Source organism: Vidua chalybeata, chromosome 11 (assembly GCF_026979565.1).
Source record: "Vidua chalybeata isolate OUT-0048 chromosome 11, bVidCha1 merged haplotype, whole genome shotgun sequence".
In the NCBI taxonomy this organism is placed as follows: domain Eukaryota; kingdom Metazoa; phylum Chordata; class Aves; order Passeriformes; family Viduidae; genus Vidua; species Vidua chalybeata.
Genome location: NC_071540.1, coordinates 7,725,158 through 7,750,341, shown reverse-complemented (window position 1 = coordinate 7,750,341; position 25,184 = coordinate 7,725,158). Strand labels below are relative to the sequence as shown.

Sequence of the window (25,184 nt, the reverse complement as noted above, 5' to 3'; positions counted from 1 at the left end):
AGAAAAATAATTCTTAGTATTCTGACAGTGGTTTCTCAAGCTTCAATTCAGGCAGAATTATGATGATAAAATCCATTAGATCTGATACAGTGCAGTCTCTTGAGAAAAATAAGCATAGACATTTTTAAATTCCTCAATTTGATTTTGTAATAAAAATAAACTTTTAAAACTGACACAAGTCCAGCAAAGTACTTTTAAAATGTGTAAAGCAGACACTTAATAAATTATGTCCAGATTTCATAAAATTACCAGAATAATCAATATAATGTAAGAGTAAGGATCTTTTATACTTGCCTAGCACATTAATCCAAAGGAGCTTGTGAAGAGGTGAGCACTTCTAATGGGATTATTCCTTTGTTATCATACAAATAATAGCTCTACTAAAAGTGTGCTAAATTATTTTTACTTTCCATTGTGATTTTGTAGCAGATACATGAAGTCAATCATTAAAGGAAAATAACATCTCTCAGCCCAAATACTAGCAATTGCAGCTCACATCCATGAGATAAGTCATCAGAGAACAGGTTCTCAGTGTAGTTGAGAATTTCCAGCAGTAAATCTTAACAAAAACAGTGCGGGGGGGGGGGAGGGTGGGGGGGCAGGAAGAGAAAATAGAAGAAAAGAAAAAATACATATGGTGAAAATCACAAAACAGTGAGGTGAAGCATGAGCTAATATAGCACTGGCTGCACCTTCAGACAGAATGTGCAAGGGAAAGCAGTGCTGGCCAACCTGCCTCTGGAAGCACTGGAAAGGAAAAGCCATGGGGTACAAGTGTCACCTGTCTTTTTCTTTCACCATGTTTTCAATAAAGCCTGATAGGTGTAGGAATGGGGAGGGGGATATCTTGTTTTGTCTCCCAGAGGTGGTTGGTAGCGAGCTATGGCAAAGGGGCAGCAAAATGCATTCTAGAGCCCAAGAGTGGGATTCAAGTGCCCTGACCTCCTGCACCCCACCTGAGCAGGGGTCCCAGAGTCCTTGGGCAGATGCACACAGCCCCGGTGTCAGGGCTCAGCCCTGGGCAGATGCACACAGCCCCGGTGTGCAGGGCTCAGCCCTGGGCAGATGCACACAGCCCCGGTGTCAGGGCTCAGCCCTGGGCAGATGCACACAGCCCCGGTGTGCAGGGCTCGGTCTCAGCCCTGGGCAGACACACACAGCCCCGGTGTCAGGGCTCGGTCTCAGCCCTGGGCAGACACACACAGCCCCGGTGTCAGGGCTCGGTCTCAGCCCTGGGCAGATGCACACAGCCCCGGTGTCAGGGCTCAGCCCTGGGCAGATGCACACAGCCCCGGTGTCAGGGCTCGGTCTCAGCCCTGGGCAGACACACACAGCCCCGGTGCCAGGGCTCTGCTGTGCCCTGGCAGGCCGGGGCAGGAGGTCGGGAGCGGTGCTCACACAGCCCCGGCTGCGGCGGGCTGAGCCCAGCACTGCGCAGGAGAGCCCGTGGACAGGGGAGCAGCGGCTCAGCCTCCACCTGGGCACATTGCTTCTCTGGCAACACAATAGCTGTCTAAGAATTGTTAAAGTCTCAAATGGCCTTTGCAGCATGCTTAAGTGACTCGGTTTCATGTCTCAAAATTTTCAGAAGAATTTTGAGAATTCCAATACAGCCATTGAAGGATTTCAAAAGCCTTTTGATGTGTTAATGTAGTTTTAACTGAATTACAATCTTGCACGAGTTTCCTTCTCCAGCAAAATAAATTATTTACTTGCTCTTTAAATACCATCTCAATCTTCTAATTTCCTTGCTGCATGTGTTCTAACGCATATGCTGCTTTCACTTGGATTAGATTTCTGCTTTTAGAAGTATTAGGATTAGTTTAAATTCATTAATTCTTCCTACACAGCCAGCTTACTTCTTTCTCGTTTCCATTTTTATTCAAATTACTCCTGACTTCATGGTTTGTGTCTTCCGTAACACAGCTATGGTTCAGTAATTAGCTTTCATTCTGAAGCAATAAATTTTAATTTCCTTATTTTACTTCAGAGCTTTTCTGACTAGACTCCTTCCCCTATATTTTAACATTGTTTTTATGAATTAGAAAGAAAGAGAACAGTCAAAATACTTTAAAAATTATTTCAGTACATTTATGCATTTCTTATATCTCTTTCTAGAGAAACAGACTTCACATTTAGCAACACTTCATGGGGGTTTCTTTACCAAGTGTGTTGCTTTGTAGTGTTTTTCCAAAGGGAGCAGAAATAAAGTAAATTTTTAAATAAAGATTTTTTTGGGGAACAGGTAGAAATTAAACGGATACCCAAGACAAATGTCAGGTAATGCTCCACATGGATATCTAATGAGAAAATCTAAGTTTAAAAGTGTTGTGAATTGGGAATTATATTCATGTGTAAGGGAAGAAAACATCTTAATCAAGATTTGCTAAGAAAAAAACTCTCCTCTCTGTATTCCTTCTCCTAAAGATATTGATTCCTCTTTTCTAATAGATCTATATGCGATTTCTGGACTATCAAATGGAGCATTCCAATGAATGCAAAAGGAACTTTGTTGCTGTGTATGATGGGAGCAGCTCCATTGAAAACCTGAAGGCCAAGTTCTGCAGCACGGTGGCCAACGATGTGACGCTGCAGACAGGGACAGGGGTGGTGCGGATGTGGGCAGATGAAGGCAGCAGACTGAGCAGGTTCAGAATGCTCTTCACTTCATTTGTGGATCGTAAGTAGATCTAAAAGTGCCCATTCTCCTGGTACTGGGGTACTTCAAGTGTTTCAGGGAAAGCATCAGCTGTATATTGAGCAGCAGGAATAGATGAAAAAGGTTGTTTCTGTTTCCTTCACATACTAGCAGGTAAAATAGATAATTGCTTTATTACATTTCTAACATAGTTCCTGAAGAAAAGCTTTCCTCCATTCTTAAAAGGCTTATTTTCCACTTGAATTCAGCAATAGTGCCCTAGGCTACATCCTTCTCGCAAAGACACATCCTTCCCTACAAATGAGCACAGACTTACTTCAAAAAGACAGCAGTGGGACTGAAGCCTGCTCTCCCACTAGCGCCCAGTTCCCTCCCAGACACCACAACAAGCTCTTCTTAAGGCCACTCTGGATGTTCAGAAGAGTAGAAAACATGCCTGATCCTGTAAAGTCTTGCTCTTCTTCCTAAACACAGCTCTATCTTCAACTGTGGGTCTGGAACTACAGCCCCTCCAGCCAAGCTGCTCCCTTATCCTCAGCTGCATTTGGCTCTAATGGACCCCACACGTGCTCCCTTAGCAAAGCCCTGTGGTGTTGCACAACCATAGGTAAATAGTTAAATTCAAGTTTATTCAAGAAGGCTGTAATTAAAGCCGAGTTGTAAATGCCATCTGGATTTTTGTTTGGATTCCATAGCCTGGGTTAGAGATAGTCTTTATTCTCATCGTAAATTAAGATGTTTATTGAAAGCAGGTTTTTTGTGAGATTTTTTTCTTCTAAGAGTGTTGTACCTGAATGGAATTTTGTTGTCTCACATATTTACAGAGGACAATACTGTCCACATTGCAGAACCATTGCAGTGCCATTTATATGGCACTAAAGCAGACTGAGTTCAGAACTGCAGAGCAGATCTGAGATACATGGGGAGAGCTGAATGAAATCAGACCTATGCTTGTGCTAAAGGTTTTCAAAAAGTTCTGCTTGAAGAATAAATAGTACAGATCAGCTGACAAAAAATGACTTTTCTGATAGAACACGTCTGTAGCCAGTCCTGAACAAGATCCTGGGTCATCACCTTGCACGAAAGTTCAGGTTACAGGTAACAGGTAGCTTTTATGTTCTGTACCATTATACAATAAATTTTAACATAGGAGAAAAGCCACTTTTTATAAAACAACCTTTCTAAAGTAACAGATATGTATAAGAGAACTAGATTCTAGCTAACTTGGAGTACATGGTAGTAAGGAACAGTTGCATGATTCAAGCTAGTCTATTGCTTAACTACAAGAGGCATTTAATAAGCTTTAGATATTGAGAATTTAAATAAATGTCAGGTTTAAGTACAGCTTGCAAAAATTGATAACTGCTTTTCCACTAGCTTTCATTTCAATACAATTATTGACATTGGTGATAGTGCAAGTTATTCTAGCTTTCAATACAGAAAATGCTATGAACTTTGCCAGGGAAATTATCTATTAATATTATAATTATTGGAGTGGGTTTTTTGTTGTTGTTGAGTTTGGATTTTTTTGGGGGGTTGTGGGAGATTTTTAATGCAAGAGGTTGAAATACTAAATACTCCTAAATGTAGATAACTTTCCAAATTTATGAGTTTAGAGCAACTCAAAAGTCATTGGCAGAAGAACATCTGCAAAGGTATGTGGTTATTGTTATTTACCTGAGATACTCCCTTTCTTGGATAGGGTCATTGAAAAGTATATGGCTGTAAAGTGTTTCAAGTATTTTTATATAATCTAGTCATAAACAATTTTTCTAATTTTTTCTAATTTTTCTAAAAAAAGGTGAATCTGAGCTTATCTTATTTTCAGATTGTTAAGCTATCTTTCTCTTCTACCTTGCTCATGATTTGTAATTACATGAAGCCAACCATGAAAATGATCAATATTTCTGGAAAGATTTCCATAAATGAACTAATAGTGCATGACAGTCACCTAACACACACCTAGCACTGCTTGCAGGTTTGACTAAGTAATTCAGCTAACAGCAATGTGAAAAATCAATGTATTTGATTCCTGGCTTGATTCAATAGATGAGTAATGCTGGATACAAAGAGCACTGTGAGCATTGCACCACTTTTGGGCAGCTGTTATGAGAAGAGTCCAGCTATGACCTTGAAGTCCTAGGCTGGAATTGATCAACTATTGTGACTTTTAGACTTCAAACTCCCCACATAACAAACAAAAAGAAAATAAGTCAATTTGTCCCATCTTCATGAACTGTGAACCAAAGCCATGCCCACAAAAATTTAAAGGGACTACACAAACATGTAAAATAGAGACTGTACTGGCAGATGGAGAAGCAACAGCAGAATGCATCAACCAAATACAGAGCTGTAGAAACAATTCACCTGTTCAGGGAAATGAGAATATGTTTACATATTGCCAGATTGCCAGGGTTAAGCAGTAACAGCAAATACAAAAGCTTAAAACCAATGAGTGAAGGTTACCCAACTTCAGTGGAGTAAGCCATGTCTTTCCATGGCTTACATGACAATACATATTTAATTTAGGAATGCAAAATCAAAATTAAATGTTTGAATGTTCTTTTTTGCTTAGGCATAACTCCTGTTTTTGTCATTGAGCTTCTCAAGCCTAACAGAATGACTAAGAGAGAAATGCAGTGTTCAGGAGCAGTCATTCCCTCTGCTCTACCCTTTGGGTTTCCTGTTATGTTTCAGAGAATCCAGACTACTCAAGAACACATTCCTTTTGTGAAACCAAATAGCAGAATGTCTATCACACATCTTTGCTGTTTAGTATATAACTGACTCTACTAATAACAGATATTTACATCATAAAAATACCACATTACTGAAACAAAGGGAAAACCAATTTCTTGTCCAGTGCCCTGAATTTATAAATAATTCCCTACGTATATGATACAACACCCTGAAAAGAATTATTACTACTTTCTAATATCTTTTTTCTTATGTCAAGGAGCTGTAACAAGTATTCACAAAAACATGGGGCAGCCTTCTAGTTAATTTCTTTCTTCAAATTTCTGCCTATATATAGATACACAAAAAGCTAAACTGCACTCTCTCAATCCCTGCATTAGCTCTAATAGGAGGATCCAGGAGCTTTTGATTCACAAGCAGGAATGATTTAGATGCCTCTAGTTATTGAAATCTCCTGCAAGTACTGAAACAGTCCTCCACAAGCTGAAATCTGATTTGCCTTAAGATAGTAATGGGCTCTAAAATGCAGATGTTCAGGGACTGCTTCACAACATCTACACAGCAGATGCTCCACAGAATAAATATATAATTGGTAGTGAGCATGAGATTTTTAAGTATTAAGTTTTTAAAGACACTTACTAAAACCTTCTTCCATCATCTGTGTTTTGTGACTATCTCTATTTGCTCCCTACCCCTTTGGAGCAAGAATAGGTTTTGTAGCATTGATGATACTGAAATTGCTGAAAGCAATTACATGGAGAGAGAAAAGCATCAGATAGTGACGTGCAAGAGAAGTGACTGTGTTTGAAACAGAGAGGAAGAATGCATGTTAAAAACCCCGGATATAGGAACTTAATAGTTTTATTGCAAGGCATCAATTACTGAAAATTCTGAATGTTTTCTTTCTCTTCTCTCCTGCAGCTCCCTGCTCAGGCAACACTTACTTCTGCCATAGCAACATGTGCATCAATAATTCTTTAGTCTGCAATGGCATTCAGAACTGTGCATACCCTTGGGATGAGAATCACTGCAGAGGTGAATATAGTGCAAACCACAGCCTTTATGAGCTAGGCTGGTCAGTTTGCCTTTCAAGAAAGTCATGAAATCTTTTTTTCCTGGAAATATGCTGAAGACAGCTATTCTACTAATCTCAGGAAGGTGTTCCAAATTTTTTATTTAAACTCAGGACACATGTAAGCATCCTGAATATTGATCCTACTGCTTTTAACTAAATTTCTTCCTCTTCAGCATATACTCTCTACTTTAAAAGGATATCCACTTGATAAGAACTAGAATTTAGTATTTCTGAGGCTGCATCCTATCCATTTCTAAACTTTAATGAAGCAAGGATTGTAGGGATGGGTAATACCTTTTAGAGATAAAAATAAAGAGCTGAAAAAACACAGAACTAAGTTTTCAAGCACAAAAGGCCTCTCAGGGTTGAAATAAAAGCAATAATCCTCAAAGACAATTTTAAAACATTTGTTTAGAGTTGTAAATCACAGGCTATTTGAGGATAAATTCAGCTGCTGTATATGGTGTGAGAAAAGACGGGACTAAGGAGGAATTGTTAGGGAGCATGAAATAAATTCTTATGAAATACAGACACATTTAAATTACTGCTTCTAGAACATGGGTTGGGAGTATTATTTCAATCATCACAACTACAATAAAGACTTGTTTCAATATCAGGCTTTGTAGGAAAAATTCTCAGAATTTGAAGAAATTGCTGTTCTGTTAAAGAACAGACATTCTCCTGTGCTTCAAGAGCAGCTCAGTTGTCAGAGTTAGAACAAAACCAGTCTAAGGTCAACAATTTTTCTTGCTAAGGAAAACAATAGAACAAAAACACTTGAGGTTGCTTGCTTAGGGTTTTTTGACAACTAGAATGGCAACAATAGGTCTGAACACAAAACTCCAGAAGATTTAAATATGTATTCCATTTCACAGAGAAACCAACCCTGCAGAAAAGGTCAAAACCTTCTCTGTAGAAAGTCTTGAAAGAAAATTTCTTTTCAATGTAAAAATCCTGTTTTCATTTTTAAGTAAACAAAAATTTAAAAAATCCTACTTGTTAATTGCAATTTGGGTAAACAAAGAAATTCACACCATTAGTAGGTATTCTAATGTAAGGCATATTGTGGAAGTTTTCCAGTCAACAAAACTGGTCCATAACTCCCAAGCTTGCAATGTAAAACTAAGCTTCCTCTAAACAATCCTTACCTTTGATAATACTCAATATTGTCTCTTAAGTTTAATTTCTAGATCTCTTTTCTATCTTTTCCAACTGCTTTCTAGACTCTCCCCTAGAATTCACACTTCACTAATGTACTGCAGTATTAAAAAAATTAATTCCATAAAAACTGTGACTTTCCCAATATTTGTAAATTGCTGGATCTGGTGTTGAATAACGCACCATGTTTTATGTTGAATGCAATCTAAATTCTGCTGTAGTACTTGCACAGCAGAAATTAAGAGACAGCTGAAGACTTGAACCACATTGCCAGCTAAGGGAGACTGATGCAACCAAATAAGCAATTCTTAGCCTTAGAAGGAGAGCTGCTCACAATAGTGCTCAGTTCCTGCAGGCACCCTGAGTTCGCATTTAGTCCATATCAATAGCTACATAAATCTGAGCATATTGTGACCTACTTATGCCTAAGCCCTGTAACACAAAAATGGATAGAGAAGTCAGTTGTGTGCAATTTATTTTAAGAGACTGGCAAAGACATCACCCTTTGCAAAGCAACGTTTTGATTAAAATATCTGCCAAGAATTAAGAAACCTAGATGCAGACAAGAGAACTACCATAGCAGTGAAATTCATAGCTCCCACCATGGATGGCACCACTGCGATCTAAGATAGGCAGGACAAGGGGAGATATCTTCCTTCACTTCAAAGGTAAAAAGTAGCTCAAAGGAAACAGCCCAAGTTCTGAAGCAGAAATGTAATTTCTTATTAGCCAGCTCCTTGGGAGTCTCTGCTCAGCGTAAGGATTGTTTCAAATAACACATGATGGTGTATAACTCTCCCCATGCACTGTGTGTGGTATTTAGGTACATAGCACACATATTCAGATGCCAGGAGCCAGATATCTGAAAATATTATGCAAGATTTAGGCTACTGCATTTTCTTCTTCATAGTCTTAAATGCTTCTCTCCCACTAGGCAGTGTTGCAGTGTAGAAATCTCTCAGTCCTGCAGGACAAGAACATTAATGGAACAGAAATCAAACTAGAAAACTTTACTCTTCAAATAAGAACTTTAAATATGGAAAACCGTCTTGTTCTGATGCTGCCATCTTGTGTGTTTTCACATGAAGTACTAGTCAAAATTTCCAGATGATCTGGGTTGGTTGGTGTATCCCCCCACCTTTTTTTTTTTCAAGTAACTTTCTCATTGGACTCTTAGAACTGGAACAGAGCTTTGCTAAAGCTCCCTGTGATTAATTAGGTATAACTGACTTACACAATAGACACAGCCATTACATTTCCAAGAGATGTGAAAACAGTGCAGTCATTCTTATATCTGATATTTCACTTCTAAAAAAGACCTAGACAATTTTAGATCTATGTTTTCTTCTACTGACATCACTGGGAATGTTTACCAGCAGGAGCAAACCATGGTAAGAGAAGCATCATCTGTAGCTGAATTTAACCTATTTAAGGTTAATTTAAGCCTATTTAACTCATGGATTTAGGAATATAGACATCAGTAAAGGTTCAGGATGGAGGGCTCATCCCAGCTGAGTCAGCAAGCACTGGTTCACAGAGTTGCACCTGCCACTGAATTATCATATTGTAGCCACTAATGACAGGGAATTAGACAAATCCCATTGACATACAGGTCTAGCCTCCAGTCTCATTAAGTAATTTTATCACTTGCATGGCAATCACAATACAGTCTTGCTTTGTTTAAATACATTATCAAAAGTGTAGAAGCTAATAAATGTCTTGTCATAATCGTTTTTTCTTTGTAGAAAAGAAAAAAACTGGATTGTTTGAACAAATCACCAAAACCCATGGGACAATCATTGGCATCACAACAGGGATAGTTTTAGTTCTTCTCATCATTTCTATTCTAGTGCAAGTAAAGCAACCTCGCAAAAAGGTTATGGCTTGCAAGACTGCCTTCAATAAAACTGGTTTCCAGGAAGTTTTTGATCCTCCTCACTATGAACTGTTCTCACTAAGGGACAAAGAAATTTCTGCAGATTTGGCAGATTTATCAGAGGAACTTGAAAACTATCAGAAACTGCGCCGCCCTTCAACAGCTTCCAGATGCATTCACGACCACCACTGTGGCTCCCAGGCCTCCAACATCAAACAGAGCAGGAGCAACCTGAGCTCCATGGAACTGCCCTTCCGCAATGACTTTGCGCAGCCCCAGCCCATGAAAACATTTAACAGCACATTCAAGAAAAGCACTTACACTTTCAAGCAAGCTCACGACTGCCCCGAGCAGGTGATAGAAGACAGGGTGATGGAGGAGATTCCATGTGAAATTTATGTCAGAGGAAGGGAAGATACAGCACAAGGTTCATTATCTATTGACTTTTAACTTTCTGCTAAGGTGGTATGAAGTGTATATACAAAATGCTTGGGTACAGTGACAGTGTATATATTAAAAGTGTACCATACGCAGCGTGTGAGGTGCACACACTTTTAGCTTATATACTTCATTTCAAAAAACAAAGCCAGTCTTCTTAATTAATTATTGCTGAAAAAGTGGTGGATTTCCTCCAATCTTCCCAAGCTACCTATCTAGTGGAGGAGTAAGACAGAGACTTTGCATGGAAATAAGATAGGATGGTGGAAGAAAACACCCTACAACTACTAATCATTGAACACTGAAAGCAATGACTACTATTCTCTTCTTCATACCATTTACTCTTCTTTAGATGTCTGCTTTTCAAGACAATTTTAATACCTCACTTGCATAAATAAAAGTAGTTAAGTGCACCATGTGTATGTCAACATAGGTGTCTTATTGTATTTGTCAAATTGAAAGTAGAGTTAGTGTTAAGTGCCAGTTAAGACTCATGAATTATGTTACAGCCATCTGTTTCACTTGCCTTTAATTATCATTTCCACACTCTTTGCTTTGTGAGAAATAAGTGACAAGAGTTATTGCCTTTTAACAATATCAAGTTATATTAATTTTAGTACATTTGGAAATATCTTTGCAGCTTTCCGTTAAAACACAAGTGAGTAGTCTTTTTATTCTAGATGCAGATTTTTACAACAGTTTTCTTTCAAGAAGGTTTAGGATTTTAAAATATTCTGCCATATATTATAGCTCCATATGGCACACTGATTTCACAGCTCTGTACTTAGGAAACAATTTTGTTCTCGAGTTTTCCAAGTATTTACATAAATAGATTGTACTGTACATTTGTCTCTTAAAATAGCTTTTTACTCCTTGTTGCAGCCAATCTTCCTTACTGAAATCAGCAATGATACTTTTAGCTCATGTCCTACTTGCCTGAAGAGAACTGCTCTGAAGTCTGTGTGATTACTGGGTATATGAAGGTACTGGAAACAAAGAAAGCACAAAGCAACTCTAATTAACCCCTATGGAATCCCTCTTGTGCCCCTTGTTTCCATTTGCAAAATTGCACATTTCACACCTTTTTAAATGGTGGTTTGGACCTAATTTAAATTTTTTTACGATATAGAAGAAAATTTTAAAAATACATTCTCCTTGTGGTTTTTAAGCTTTTTATATAGTTTGATACTGTACAGCCTATTTCTTAAATCCAAATCTAGCACCTGGACAGCAGGCTTCTTTCAGGGTCCCTCTTAGCAGTTCTGAATAACCTGCAGTTGTTGCTGCATGCATCACAACTTGCCAAGAATACTTGTCATGACTTCCACATTAGCCTACACTTTCTTCCCTGGGTAGTTTGAGCTTTGGGTATTTTGTTTACAGGAAACCTTTAACTAAAGCTGATTCCCCAGCTAGCACTGGGCATAGCCTTTATTTACAGATGGATGTCAAACCATAGAGTTTGTTGTGCTTATTGTAGTGCAAAAAAGCCCCAGAAACAGCTTAACCTTGCAACTGAAAAATCATTTCTTTGAAATAAAGATGGACAACAGCTGTAACCACAGATTTTACTACAATGATAAAGATTTTTTTTAAATGCTTAAAATGTACAACATTTAAGGGGTAAAAAGAAAGGGGAATTGAGTTTCTTCAGCACTCCTCAACTTCAAAATTAACCCTGTCTCCTGTTTAAAAAGAACTTAATCAGCTCTTACCTTAGACCCACAAGGCTGGATGTACCCTGGTGCCAGTTTTTGTGCTGGTCCCGGAATGTATTTCAATTTGAAAGAATGAAAATGGGCTTTATTTTTAGATGCACTACATGCAGAAAATAAATGTTTAAAAAATCTAGTTAATTGTTACTTGAAAATTTTTGAATATTTCATGAAAACATTTGGCAGATTTTATTTACTTCTCATTGATCTCAGGATGAAATATCTCACCATGACCTATAGGACACACCATGCTATTTGTGCCAGTTTGTTAGTTCCAGATTCTTTCAACAATTAATATGTAGTTTTACACAGATCATTCTAATCCATATAACTCTTGTAAATGCTAGGTTTGCATGACTGAGTTTTCTTTTTTAGGTGTATTTATCCATGTGCTAAAAATAATATGATCCCTACTCTTCCCCAGGTTACGTTGCCTTTGAACAGTAAAGCTGTACTAATAAAACAGATAGGAAGCCTGCAGAGCCCAAGTCTGTGGAGAAGAGGGAAATTGAAGAAGTTCCCAAATAGCTTGAGTAATATTTCAGTCTCTGTCATAGCCTTGTGATTACATGGTCAGAGCACAGCTGCCTTTGGCTACCCTAGAGCACACCAGAGCTCCCACAAGCACTCCTGGCTGCTGAGCATAACTGGTTCCAATATCCCGTGGTGTGTTTGAAAACCAATCTGCCTACACAGCCCATGGCAGGGTGGGGTTCAGTTACTGTTCTTACAGTACTTACAGTACTGTTCTACAGTTCTTAAAGCCATGCTTTAAGAAATGAATCAGAACTATTAGAGCCATACTTCCACTTGCAGTATAATCAACTTCCCTTCACTGCAGAGAAAAGCTAACTGGGTAGACTGCTGGGTATCACAGTACAGAAAGCTGACACATCTAGCAAAAGAATCTGGCATTGGTTTGGCAGCCTCAATCCTGTTGAAGCTGATGTTCTGGTCTTTAAACTTTTTTTGGGCATTAGTGAAAAATATCACATTTCATACTAGTGCAGTATCTAAGTACCATTAGGCTATTTCCATTGTGTCCATCTTAAATTCATGCATTTCTAGGAGCATCCTGATTTTGCACTCCTTTGTACCCACATCTGCAATTCCCTCTGCTAGCACTGAATGCTCCTCAGCAATGACAAACTCACTAGACACACACTGACCAGGAAAAGAGCAACAGCACTGACTACTTTTTGGGATTTCTAACTCATTTTTACCTTTTTTCATAGTAGCTTAGACTATGTGAACAAACTCTTAACATGAAGAATGAATTCTGATGAAAATTGTACAAGTAAACCTACAGTCAACATGAAAAGGGGCTATGATTCACAACTCCTGCAATTTCTCTGAGGAGATGTCTGCATTTAAAGAGATGATGGCAGTGGCACAGGAAACTCAGCTTTAGGGCTGTTCCTGACTCCTCAGTGATCACAGAAATACCAGTGTGTACTTAAAATGCACGGGATTCTCTTGTCTGCTATAGACAAGATGACCTCACAGTATCCACAAATTCCAATGGCATATTGCAATAATGACTGTCTATTTTTACTAAACCAGTACTAAGAAGGGTTATGAAAAGAACTGTCATTGATTTACAAGAAAAGGTGCTTGTCATGTGAACACTTCACAGAATCTTTATGTCATTAAAATATGCCTTGCTTTGTTTTTCACTTGGTACAAAGAATTTTGTGCATTAGCAGCAAACCTGTTGAATGAGGGGAAAAGGTTTGTCTTATTTGTAAAACAAATTTATCCCTAAGTAAGTTTTTCTATCATTGATCACAACATTTAATTTTCCAAACTATTTAAGTACTATCCTTTATCTGAAAGGATATCAACCGCACAAGTAGTAAAAAAAAAAGGTTAAAGTTTTTTTTTTTTAAATTTTAGCACATATACCAAGGAAGATGAGTAAATTAATGCTTGAAGTGGAACAACTGAATTCATGTGGATGTACCAAGCCACAGCTACAGTCTGAGTTTCCTGTATGCTTGGGCTCTGTATATCTGTTCACACCAAAACTCAGTCAAGTCCATTTACTTTTACATGTGCTTATTTCCAAGCTGACATGTAAGCCCTATGATTTCTCAAGTCTGTAGACTGTTTATCAAAACAAGATTCCTAATCCATGCCAGCCTAAAAAATTAAGCTGATTTTACACTGAGATCACACTGCTAAAACTGAATATTAATTATAATAGGAGAAAAGATTTTAAAACCAAAGACCTGAATGAGTTGATTCATGCTTTGAAAATTAATATTTACAGCACCCATCTCAATCTAACAATAGAAAAGCTACTATTTTTGGAACTGCAAAAATCATTCCTGTGATATCTAATAGACATCTGTGTACAGATTCAATCCCCCTTGTAAATGCTGAAATCACATGTCAGTATGCTGTAATATTCTGTGACACCATGGAACTGCAAGTTTCTTTTCATATTCAAATTCCTTTGCTGCACTGCATTTTACACAACCAGCTTAACAAAAACTCTTTTCCATCTGTTTCATGGGTCAACAACAGTAATTTCTGAATGGTCAACTTGTTCCCTCTTATCTCACTATTGAAGATAATCTACCATATACCAGATAAAACAGCTTAGGTTTTATAAGTCTGTTCTTACAGAGCCAGGCTCAGGGAGAAACAAAAAACTTGATGTCTTTGTACATCTTTCCACTAACGTCTCATAATTAATGGTAATAACTTGTATACTGGAGAAACCCCAAAAGACACTTCATGCCAAATTCTGTTCAAGAACAAAGTATTGTGATAAACCAAATAATAGGTACCTAAGACCTATATACTCAAAAATTCAAAATAATTTCCCGGTTTGGAATCTGTATTATTCCTTCTGAAAAATGTAATTATGTCAGTGCTTTTAAAAGATGCACATCACATCATTTTCCCCAAATAATTACTTCTCATCCCAAACACAGATCTCCTAGACATCTTTGACGTGCTAAAACTTATTTCAATATTTTATTCACTCATATATAGAAATATATGCATATTACAACTTATAACTAGCCTCAAAGTTCATTATCACCTATGTAAAATTGCTTCTGTGTTCCTTCCAAATGTTATTTAGGAGCAAGGATTACACTGCGAAGCATTTACCACTGGAGCACAGCATCTGAGAGTTTAAGCATTACGTTAATTTCTGAGACTGTACTGCAGCTTATTTTCCACTAGAGAAGTGAGAGACTACAAAGAAAACTCAAAGCTCACAGGATTATCTGCTTAACCTCAAATGAATATGGCTAAACTGGAACAAAGTACATCAGTGTTCTAATACTCAAGGTTTAGTATTTCATGGGGAAGTAATATCAGCATTGAATGGGCCTGTGTTTTTTTGTGAGCAGATTTAGTTTGCCCCAGGTTTGCTCATAACACATCTGTAATAACTGCTACATTCACTTGTGAAAAACACAGGAATCTATGGCTAAAGCTATTTGCAGAGACAAGAGAGGAGTTGACAATTAAAAAATTCTTTGTTTAAAATAAAAAATGAGAAACAAACAAATATTAATCACTGGACATTTCTGATACAATGTTAAACTCACTCCCCAATGCAGTTAAATAACCCTCGAGATAGTAAAGTCCATCATTCTACCTAATATTTTAGGTTCCCTCACTTCAGTAAGCACCTTTAAAAACTCCTAATAATTTGGAAAAAGCCAACTGTTAGGACTGAGTTTACTGGCTAGCCTTCTCAGCTACTAGTGATTATGATTGGAAAAGATGTTTCAGTGGTTACTGGAGGTGAAAAAAGCAGGAAAATACTCTTAAAAGCAATTATGAGATAAAAAATGCCTAGGAAGACAAGTCAATAAATCCCAAGTCTTTTAACCATTGTAATCAATCTTCTGTTTGTAAAGAACAAACAGCCAAGGTACATAAGGAATACCACTCATTACTGGCTCTTCACTGTATTTCTAATAACCCAACAGAGCAATTGAAGGCCTGAGGCCAAGTCAAATAATTTTAATTTTTCTGTAGTAATGAAAAACAAAGAGATCTAGTAGCATGACGATGTTTACTTTTCACTTACCAGAGGCGAAAGATTCTGCACAGGCCATTTAATCTTCTGCCATCATTAAATGTTATCTTTAACAGTAAAGGGAATTCTGGAATATAAAAAAACAGCACAAAATATCTATGTATAGTTCAAGTGTATAGTAAGCAAACTAAAAGCTACAGACACTTAAAATAATCTCATATATTAGGTAACTTTTAGAGCTCTTTGTGACTCCTAAGGTTATCACATTCTCCCAGACATTTCTGCATTCTGTCTGTTTAAATACATTTGAACACAAGCTCTCAAATCTGTGCAAGAGAAGTAGGAATTAAAGAAAACTAAGTTCTTTGCCTTTAAGATCCAGAACTATTAAAGCTTCACTGTACTGCACTTTCCTCACAGAGTAGAAGCAAGGACAGACATTAGCATAAGGAAAAGAAATCCTTTACTTGAGCTATCAGAATCCAAACATGACTTATGAATTGTTAGAACATACAGTTTGGTATGCTTGATTGTTTTTTAATTGTAGTTCCAACTTTCCTTCAATTATTTACATCATAAGATAAAATGCTCTCTAAATCAAATGTGAAATTTTGCCCACAAAAGAGCTATAACAGGTAGATTTAAATATTGCATGACTGTGTTTAAAATTAAGAAATACCTGGTGTAAATGACAATTTATAAAAGTATAAAAAGCTGCATTACATACATTCAAAGAATAGTTTCCAATACAAGTTGCCAGATGTGTGACATGAGGATTGAATGACATTTTAGCATCACCTGTAACATTACTGCAGCTGAAAAATACTAATGCTGAACAAGAGGGATAAAAAGCATAAACCCACTTCTTTTTCAGTACTCTCTCTTCCCATCAGGAACACAAGAAAAGGCTACCAACTGTTCTTTAGCAACAGTACCAAACAAGGAGCTCAAGGTAAGAAGTAGTCCTCATGGCTATGGGGAACACCAGCAAGAAGTAGAAAAAATAAAAGTTATTTCTACACTAATTTTACTATTCCTAAATAGCTTGTGCATCATTTAAAAACAAACAAAAATATGCAGAGTGATCATACAAGGACCACACCTACTGAGGGAAACAGATGTAATCAAATTTAATTTTGTGTGAATCAAAACTGGAGGTCATGGCTTATTCTTGCCATAGGACTGCACAGAAATTAATCTTGCCAAAAAACCCAAAAGATAAGAAATAGTCACTTCATACACTGAGTATAATGAAATATTATTCTGTACAACAGCAAGAAACTGCAGCTTGTTTGGTTGCCTTGTTAAGTTACAAAGAAAGCTGACACCAACTGAAGGAAGTGGCAGAAAGCCAAGCCTGTCTCAAAGCAGAACCACTTGTCTGCTGTATATTTGAAGATGTAATAACCTGTCTCCTGCTTGCCTAATCATGGGGCTACCTTCCCCTCTTTCATCATGGCAGCACTTCCAGGACTGCTGGGAGAATATCTGAAATGAATGACAATCCTACCTGTGGGCTCCAGGCCAATCTTAACAGAAATACCCAATATGATATATCCAGGGGGGAAAAATACAGCTTTGATTCACTTTCAGACAGGAGTCAAATTATAGGGTCTAATATAAAGTCCGCCAGATTCAATGTAAAAGCATCCCAAAAAACCAAACACTCTCCTAAGGAGCAGGATCTGGATGCCCTATGAATAATAGACATTAGCTTCACTGAACGTACTGGAATACTTTCCCACACAAAAGTACATTCAAGCTGAAAGATTTCAAGCCAGAGCCAAACATCTAGAGTGCTATTTTGAAGGGTAATTCATTATGTTAGTGATCCTATTGATTAATAGCAAACCCCTCTTATTAAGGTTAGATGTGCATATTGATTTTTTTCTTTTTAAGGAAGACTTTGTATGAATATTAATGGGCAATGCCTAGAATTGAAGAACTGAAGGACGATTTAGCAAATTAAATGAAACTGGGTTCTCTGTTACTAGCAGCCAAGCTACATAAGCAAAATGCCACATCTGATCTAATGCTTATTTTTACTATTTTTACTATTTTGGAAGAAAATCTTTGTTACAACCTCTTATAGAAAGGGAAAAATTAGGTAGGAAAGTATAAACAAAGAAAGGTTAGGTTACAAAAGTATCAGAACCGATACTACACAACCACAGCCTAGAAAGGGCTGAAAAATTGAATTGTGGATGTAACCCAAGGCATAACTCATGTGTCTCTCTAATGCCAATATAAAGCTGCAAATGGAAAATAGGTTTACTTTTCTAGAGCTCAGAAGCACTACAGCATCATTGAAACACCCAGTCTTCTAGTGCACGATTTGTTTCATTTATTACCAGTGAAGTTTATCCCCCATCTATGGGTCTAATTTTCCTGACACCTCTGAATGCTTTCCACTGTAGCAGTCAGCTGCAGAGCTGCATCTCTCATGATCCTGATGGGGCATAAAGTAGATAAAGTACCAAGTTCCTCATTTCTACTGCAGAAAACCTCTTAAGCACCGACAAATCTGATTATTCAAGAATATTGTCCTCTTTAGCCTTCTCCAGCAGCAAACATTTCAAAAAATAGCTAAACCTATTTTCTCATCAGATGGGGCCATGTGTCTGGTAGTGTCTGCACGCAGCACATCTAAATAAATGCATCTTCATTAGTTTCATGTCAGTGTTAGCTCAAATAATAACAAAAGTACCCTCAGATTGAATATGCTGCCAAAGCCAGCCAGCTCTGCTTTTTCCTACAGTATTATTATTCATTAAAGCTGTTGGTTATGAAATTATTTTCTATCCCTGTCCTTCACACTATCTGACCAAGCCCAGACTACTGCTCTCTGCTTTCTGTATGCAGATAATAATTTATATTCCAACTCAAACAAACATAAGAAAGTACAATGTTGTGTTCCCATAGCTATAATTTAAAATACTGATCCATGAATATCTGTCACAAATAGGGGAGACAATTTGCTAAACAGTTATCCAGCAACCCTATAAGAATGCACACATATGATTTCAAACATGTATATTTTCCTCTTGGACAACCTAAATTTAAAAAAATATGTATAAAGGAGAGAAAGAAGGATATTGTGGAAAATATAACAGAGGAGTTAGATATTTCCTGTTTTATTAGCAGCTCACTATCAGCACAAAGATGAATAATGCATGACTATCTAGAAATTAGACATTCAAACAACTGAAGAGAGAGGTAAGCTTGAATAACCCATCGCATCAATCTTCAGGGAAACAAATTAGGGTACATTACTGTCACAGCTTTTGCTTGACATGGTTTCAGATTTTAATCCAGTTACGTGGAAAGCCTTGGGAACATCAAAGAAATAACTTTTCCCCCCCTCTCCTGAACACAAACAAGTGAAAAGGCTTTTAATAAATCCTTTTAGCTGGATACATAGCTCATACAGAGGGAAAGAGAACATTAAAAAATGAATTTCTCTAAATTCTGATTTACTCTGGAAGAAGGAATGATGCCTCAGTTACACCCTTATCAAAACAGAAGCTTTTAGAAAATTCTTTGACTAGACAGCAGTTCACTAATTGCAGACATTGTAACAGACTTGCTACATTAATGTACGTTTCAGGCTTTGAAGTCAAGGGGCCAAAGCAGAAATGGCTCAAGAAAAAAGGCATGCCATGCCCCCTTTACAATTACATTAATTATTTTTCCCATCTCCATGGAAAGGTTATTTACTGTATCCAGACTTCTCATTTTCCTAGCAAGACTGACTGGGGAGACAAGATAAATATTTGTTATTTCATTTACAGAACTTGTACAGCTCACTTATTTCATTAGATTTGTCACGACAATCAGTGGTCAATGTAAGAGCAAAACTCTTTTTACATCCCGTTAAGCATACAACAAAGGCTTCTGTTCCTCCATTAAGGCCAACCAAAGCACCCCTGAGGGCAAAATAAATAAGCAAAGAACAGACAGGAAAAACTTACTTGCAGTGATGAGATATTCTGGTAAAAACTAAGTCACAGCATTACCATGGAAGAAAAATCTCAGGGGTCAAATACCTAATTCCTGTGCCCACTCCACTTGCAGACTCAGAAATCATTCAGTAAAGGTTGTGACTAAGGTGCATCTATGTTCGTGCCTTTCTAATTCAAGTATTTCAACAATTTCAAGGTTTTGTCTGCAGCTGTGAACGGCAAGTACACAGCTGTACTACAATCATATCACAAAACTATACTGCTTGCATAGGGATATGGATGGAAACAAATTCCAAAAGATAGAACAATAGCTTTCCTCTCAGGAGTCATGGTTTTCCTTCCCACTTCTGCCATTGCTAACTGTGTTTTCTTCGTTGAGGCATTGGAGATCAAATTATCCAATTTGTCTATTAATTTAATTGATGCAGTAATAAAATGCAACTGTCTGCCCTAAATATTATCAATGGTGTGACAATACCAGTTTTCTATAAAATTCAGTTTTGCTTTTAAACGTCACAGCAGACATGAAATATTCGCCTTAGGCTTTTCCACTTTAGGCTGTTGTGTGCTCCTGAAACAAGACAGCATGCACATCACCATCAGGAATCTGCATTCTCGTCATTATAATTTCCTCCAAAACAAGCTCTGGCAATTTTTCCAGAGCTACTTTCCCAGCACAGAAAAAAAACCCAAAACAGCAATGAAGAAAGAGGAGTATTTTAAAAACATATACAAATAAATACATTGTCTGGGCTAGAGGAAAGAAAGAAAACAGCAACACACAGAAGTTATCCAGTTCCCAAACAGCTTGACCATCTTCCACTTCCTTCCATATGATTACTTCCTGCTGTCTCTGGGCAAAGAGTAACCACTGCTCTCCTTTGTGCTAAGAAAACAATACAATTGTGTTATGGCATATAAGCAACGAATAGCAGAACAAAACCTGATCACAATGTCCCTTTCATTATACAGGGCATGATGTTTCTGACAAGTCTCCATCACAAGATCTCTTTAAAATTAGATTCAAAACCATGCAAAGGGAACAACCAGAACAGCAAGGAGGTAAATATAATGTTTTGCCAAAATGTTAAGTTATCTGAACACATTAGCAGGATCCTGACTACACAGCTATCACATCTTGTCCAAATTCTCTCTACTTTTTTCTTTTATCCAGGTCCTGAAATATGAGCAATTGGAGTGCATTTATTAATGAGTAAATTATATTTAGATTAAAAAAAAAAAACCACAGAAGTAACTATCCACACAAAATTGCAAAGACACCAGGTACATTAGTGATAGATTTCAATTTTTCTGCACCCAGAATACTGGCATTGTTGTTGCTATAGGGATTATGCTGACAGTAGCATTTGGCAGCATAAGAACAGGTGACATTCATTACTCAGGTCATGTTCTTCTAGAGTAAACATCTGTAAACAAATTACTGCTTAAACCGCCATTTCCTGGCCAACAGCACACTCATGTCATCTGGTTTTGGGCACAGTTCCTCCCATTTCTAACAGAGAGGATACTAGAAGTGAAAAGAAAGAAGTCACAAAATTGATTCAATTGTTTTAACACAGAAAGGAGCATTACAGGAATGACTGAACACTATTCTGGACCAGAGGCAACTAACAATGCCAGGGAATTGTGTTCCCTTTGTCTTTCAGAAGAAAAAAAAACCAGCAAAACAATACCAGAACCTAGTTAAAACCTGAAAAGGGTGGGAAACAGAAGAAATTCATTTTCTGTACAGCATCATCTGCACAGCATCACCATTCTGACTTTGTAGTAACTTTGAATTTTAATTCAATTTCAATCAACACAATTCTCTAAAGGTTGGAATGGTCACAGAGAATGGCAGCAAAGGTTAGTGACTATACATGATATTAAATTGAAATGTCTCCTTTGCTGGCTTAGATCTATTAATTGATTTTTTAAAAATCTATTGTTTTTTAACTTATGCTCAGCTCTTCTCTATGTCTAGTTCCCAGTCATCTCCAGGTAGAAAGTAAAAGCAGCCTTTCCAGCAGGAAGGGACGTTTTATATTACAATACTGACCAAAACAGTCCATTCCTTGTTGAAAAAAGGCCCATAATGTCGAAAGAAAAAAAGCATCTTAGTAATGGATTCTTTAAAGTCTCAAAGAAAAGTCTGCTTTTGTAGAAACTAAACAGAAAATTAGAGAAAATGTAAACAAATACTTTATTTATACCTGTGGCTATGAAAGCAGATTAAAAAAAAAAGAAGATGAAAGGCTTCAAGTTCCACTGCTGCATATCCTGAGCCACAACAGGCTCAAAAGGCTACGCACACATTTTTGCTCTCCTAGGGAAAGAGAGGACTAGAATAGAAATTCTGAAGAGAGATGATCCCTATCCTTTCAAAACATACCTCAATAATGGATTTTTTTAAAAAAGTATATATCGAGAGAACAAACTAAATATACAATATATTTTAAACTGCTCTAGTATTGGAAATGTTTGAGGATTGGTATTTTTTAAGAGCAACATAAGAAACATATGAAATCTAGTATAAATAATGATTCTCAATTCCTAATGATTCTTAATGAGTCCCTAATGGTTCTCAAGCCCTTTTACATTTATTGCTAGTGACAGCATTCAAATACAAGACAGTGTAATAATTAATATTGCAATTAATTATGGCAATTAGGTTTCCTTCAACTGAAGAAACCGGCTGCTTGACAAGAGATAAGGAATACATTATGACTTACTCAGCTGAGCAGTTATTTGTGTAATCAACATACTATCTCTGATAAATCTAGTCACATAAGTAATGACTGTGTAGAAACGAGTAGGTTTTATGATAAATTAAATCCTTACTTTCAGATGCTCATGAAAACTCATGTTCTAGCTAAAGAGGAGCTCTAGACACAGGCAAAGCAGGTGACTTCCCAACATGGAAACTTGGAGGCAGCAAACCTGCAGTAGTGCTACCACCTGCTATTCCTACAAGTGATCAACTCTACAGAGATCCTGATAGCTGAGTTTGGGGGCAGTTTATGGCTTAGAGGGTCTTTGCTCCTCCAGGGTCTCAATATTAAAAGTTAGAGACTGAGCAATGATTCTGTAGAATGCCTCTACCTCCATAAGGAAAACAAGCCGTAAAAACCCACTTGCTTTCTTGCCACAGGACCATAGAATAACATGGCTCCTTTAGGCAAAAGTGTATTATAAAAATAAGCAAAAAAACTCAAACAAAAACCCCCAAACTTTTCACCCACATCTGTCTGCTGCTGGGAAATTCAGCAGAAGGTTCTAGAGAGAGCAGAAGGAAGATTGGCACAGAACAAGGCCTCGTTCTCTTGTCACTTTCTGGGCTCACAGTGCTCTATTCAGCTTGTATCTGTGCCACCAAACAAGAGGTCACATGATTTCTGTCCTTTGAAGTGTATCAGTGATGCTTTGCTCATGTGTTTTTGTCATAGGTTTGCATTCTTTTTCCTGGGAAAAATGGTTACCAATGCTGCTCTAATACAGTTACAATATAACATTTCCCATCACTATTACTTTGAAGGTTTTATTTCCAGACAGCCCTGACAAAATGAGTCTGTCTCAATGCTACTTTATCCAACCTTAAAACATAAGGTTTGGAGATGACAGTTGAATGTTACAGTCTTTGTTTTGGCAAAGCACCATATATCACATCTGTCCAAGTTGTGCACTGTGAAACAATATAACCTAAGCACTAGAAACCCAAAAATACAGATCTTATGCTTTTAAGCAAGAGTGGATAAAACCAGTCCTTTTTCTATTTGTCTGTGTTTTCTTTTTCTTGATTCAGCATTATTTACAGATAAGCTACAAACTATAGAAAGTCAATAAAAAGAAAGCTGAACTAACAAAGCACATGACACTAAACAGCTTATCAGCAAGAGCTGTATCATCTCCTTGCCTGTCTCCTTCAAGTTAAAGGAGATCTAGAATTTATAGGGTGCTGGTAAACACACTTTAGAGATTTGAAGCAGAAGCAGGAAGAACGCGGCACTTGCCAAAGTCCACATAAGGGCAGAAAGATATGAACAATCATTATCTGTGCAGCTCAGCTGGAGAAAGCTCCTCAGAAGTGTACAGTGAGAACAGACAGGGCTGCAAAGGCAGCTAACTGCAGACCTTTCTGCCCCAGCTTTCCCAGCTGATGTAGCAGTGTCTGACGGCACCATAGAAAATAATACATCACAGATTTTTAGGTCAAGCTGCTTTCCTCCTATAGAATATGGCCTCAGATTTAGAAGAGAATCTATTTTCTATTTAGAAAATAGATATACTGGAAGGTAATTTAACTTTTATCTATAGATATCTCAGACTTGGATGATGCAATCCTATAAGTAGCTCTCAGTGCATTGGCTTTCTTTAACCTCTGATAAAATAAAAGCCCTTTTCTACACAATTGATCTCGCTGTTCCCCTGAAGCACACATTTCAAGAAGTTTGAATTATATAACACCAATATTTATACAAAGAAAAATTACCTTTTGGCATATAAAGACAATATAAATTTATTAAGCATTAATAGATTTCTGAATGCACTCAATTTATAGTCTGAAGCTATTCCTATAATCAGCAACATAATTTTGGTTGGAGAAACAGCACTTGTTTTGTGCTGCCATGGAGTCTTAAAAGGATAAAGACACAAACCACAATGCACCTTCTGCACTACTTATTACATAGAAAGTTAGAGAGGATGATTGGTCCTTCTTAAATCATTTTTTCTTCAGTTGTTCAGCTATGAGATCAGCAGGACACTTTCAGCACTAATGAATGTAGTGCTGTGTTGAGTACATCTCACTGGGATAGCTCAGAGAAAGAAAACCAAAAAGTCTGGAACACCAAAGAAATCCTGTTAAATCAGAAAGATGTATTAGCCTTGAAGCCTTCCAGAACATTATCTCAGAACCAACTCACAGACAAAGGTCAGAAAAAAGTAATGAGGCTGCCCTGCAACTGTGTTGAGCAAGAAGACTGCAAGACTGTAATTTAGACAATGTTAAATCAGACAGCACAGTCTTATAGAAATGCTTTTTAAATTTTAAAAGCACAATTGGAAGCAGAAATCCTATTTTTTCAAATAATTATTTTTGTAAATACTCATAAATCCTCATGCTTTCGTCTAAATTTAGCAAAGGACTAATCACTGCTGGTTTAGCTTTTATAAGGTCTGTTAAAGGCAGCTTTGATTATAATGACACGAGACATGTAAGTGTACATTTGTACAGGTGCACATCAAAGCTTCTGAAACCCAGCCCTAATTAAACTTCTTGCCTGCAAAACTATCTGTACTCCACCATGATGCTCTTCTCCAATTCTCAGTGCTCTGTGATCCATTTTAGTTACCAGTTTACTTTCTTTGGTGTTCCCTGGGGCTTACAGGGAGGATTAAAGAAACATGCTCCTTTCTTCCAGTGTTTATACTGGTTCGTGACTGCAGAATAAAGAAATTTGTAATTGTATGGTTTTGGCCATGTCAGCTACAATTCCTACACTGTTACATGATAAAGGATAACAAAAAATTTAATCTTTGCACTGAATAATGACAGTACAATAAAGTAAGAGGTATTATTGGAGTCTGTAAGTCAACTAA

At 37.3% G+C, this 25,184-nt stretch overlaps 1 protein-coding gene across 2 annotated transcripts in view; it reads left to right on the top strand.

Moving 5' to 3' along the window:
- NETO2 (neuropilin and tolloid like 2) overlaps nucleotides 1–13,294 on the top strand; it is a 32,655-nt gene extending 19,361 nt beyond the window's left edge. For both annotated transcript variants that reach the window (XM_053953192.1, XM_053953193.1), the window contains 3 exons: nucleotides 2,452–2,680; nucleotides 6,278–6,391; nucleotides 9,335–13,294. In XM_053953192.1, the coding sequence (XP_053809167.1) occupies nucleotides 2,452–2,680; nucleotides 6,278–6,391; nucleotides 9,335–9,915 (924 nt within the window). In that variant the 3' untranslated portion in view covers nucleotides 9,916–13,294. The remainder of the gene's footprint in view (nucleotides 1–2,451; nucleotides 2,681–6,277; nucleotides 6,392–9,334) is intronic.
- The last annotated feature ends 11,890 nt before the right edge of the window (nucleotides 13,295–25,184 follow it).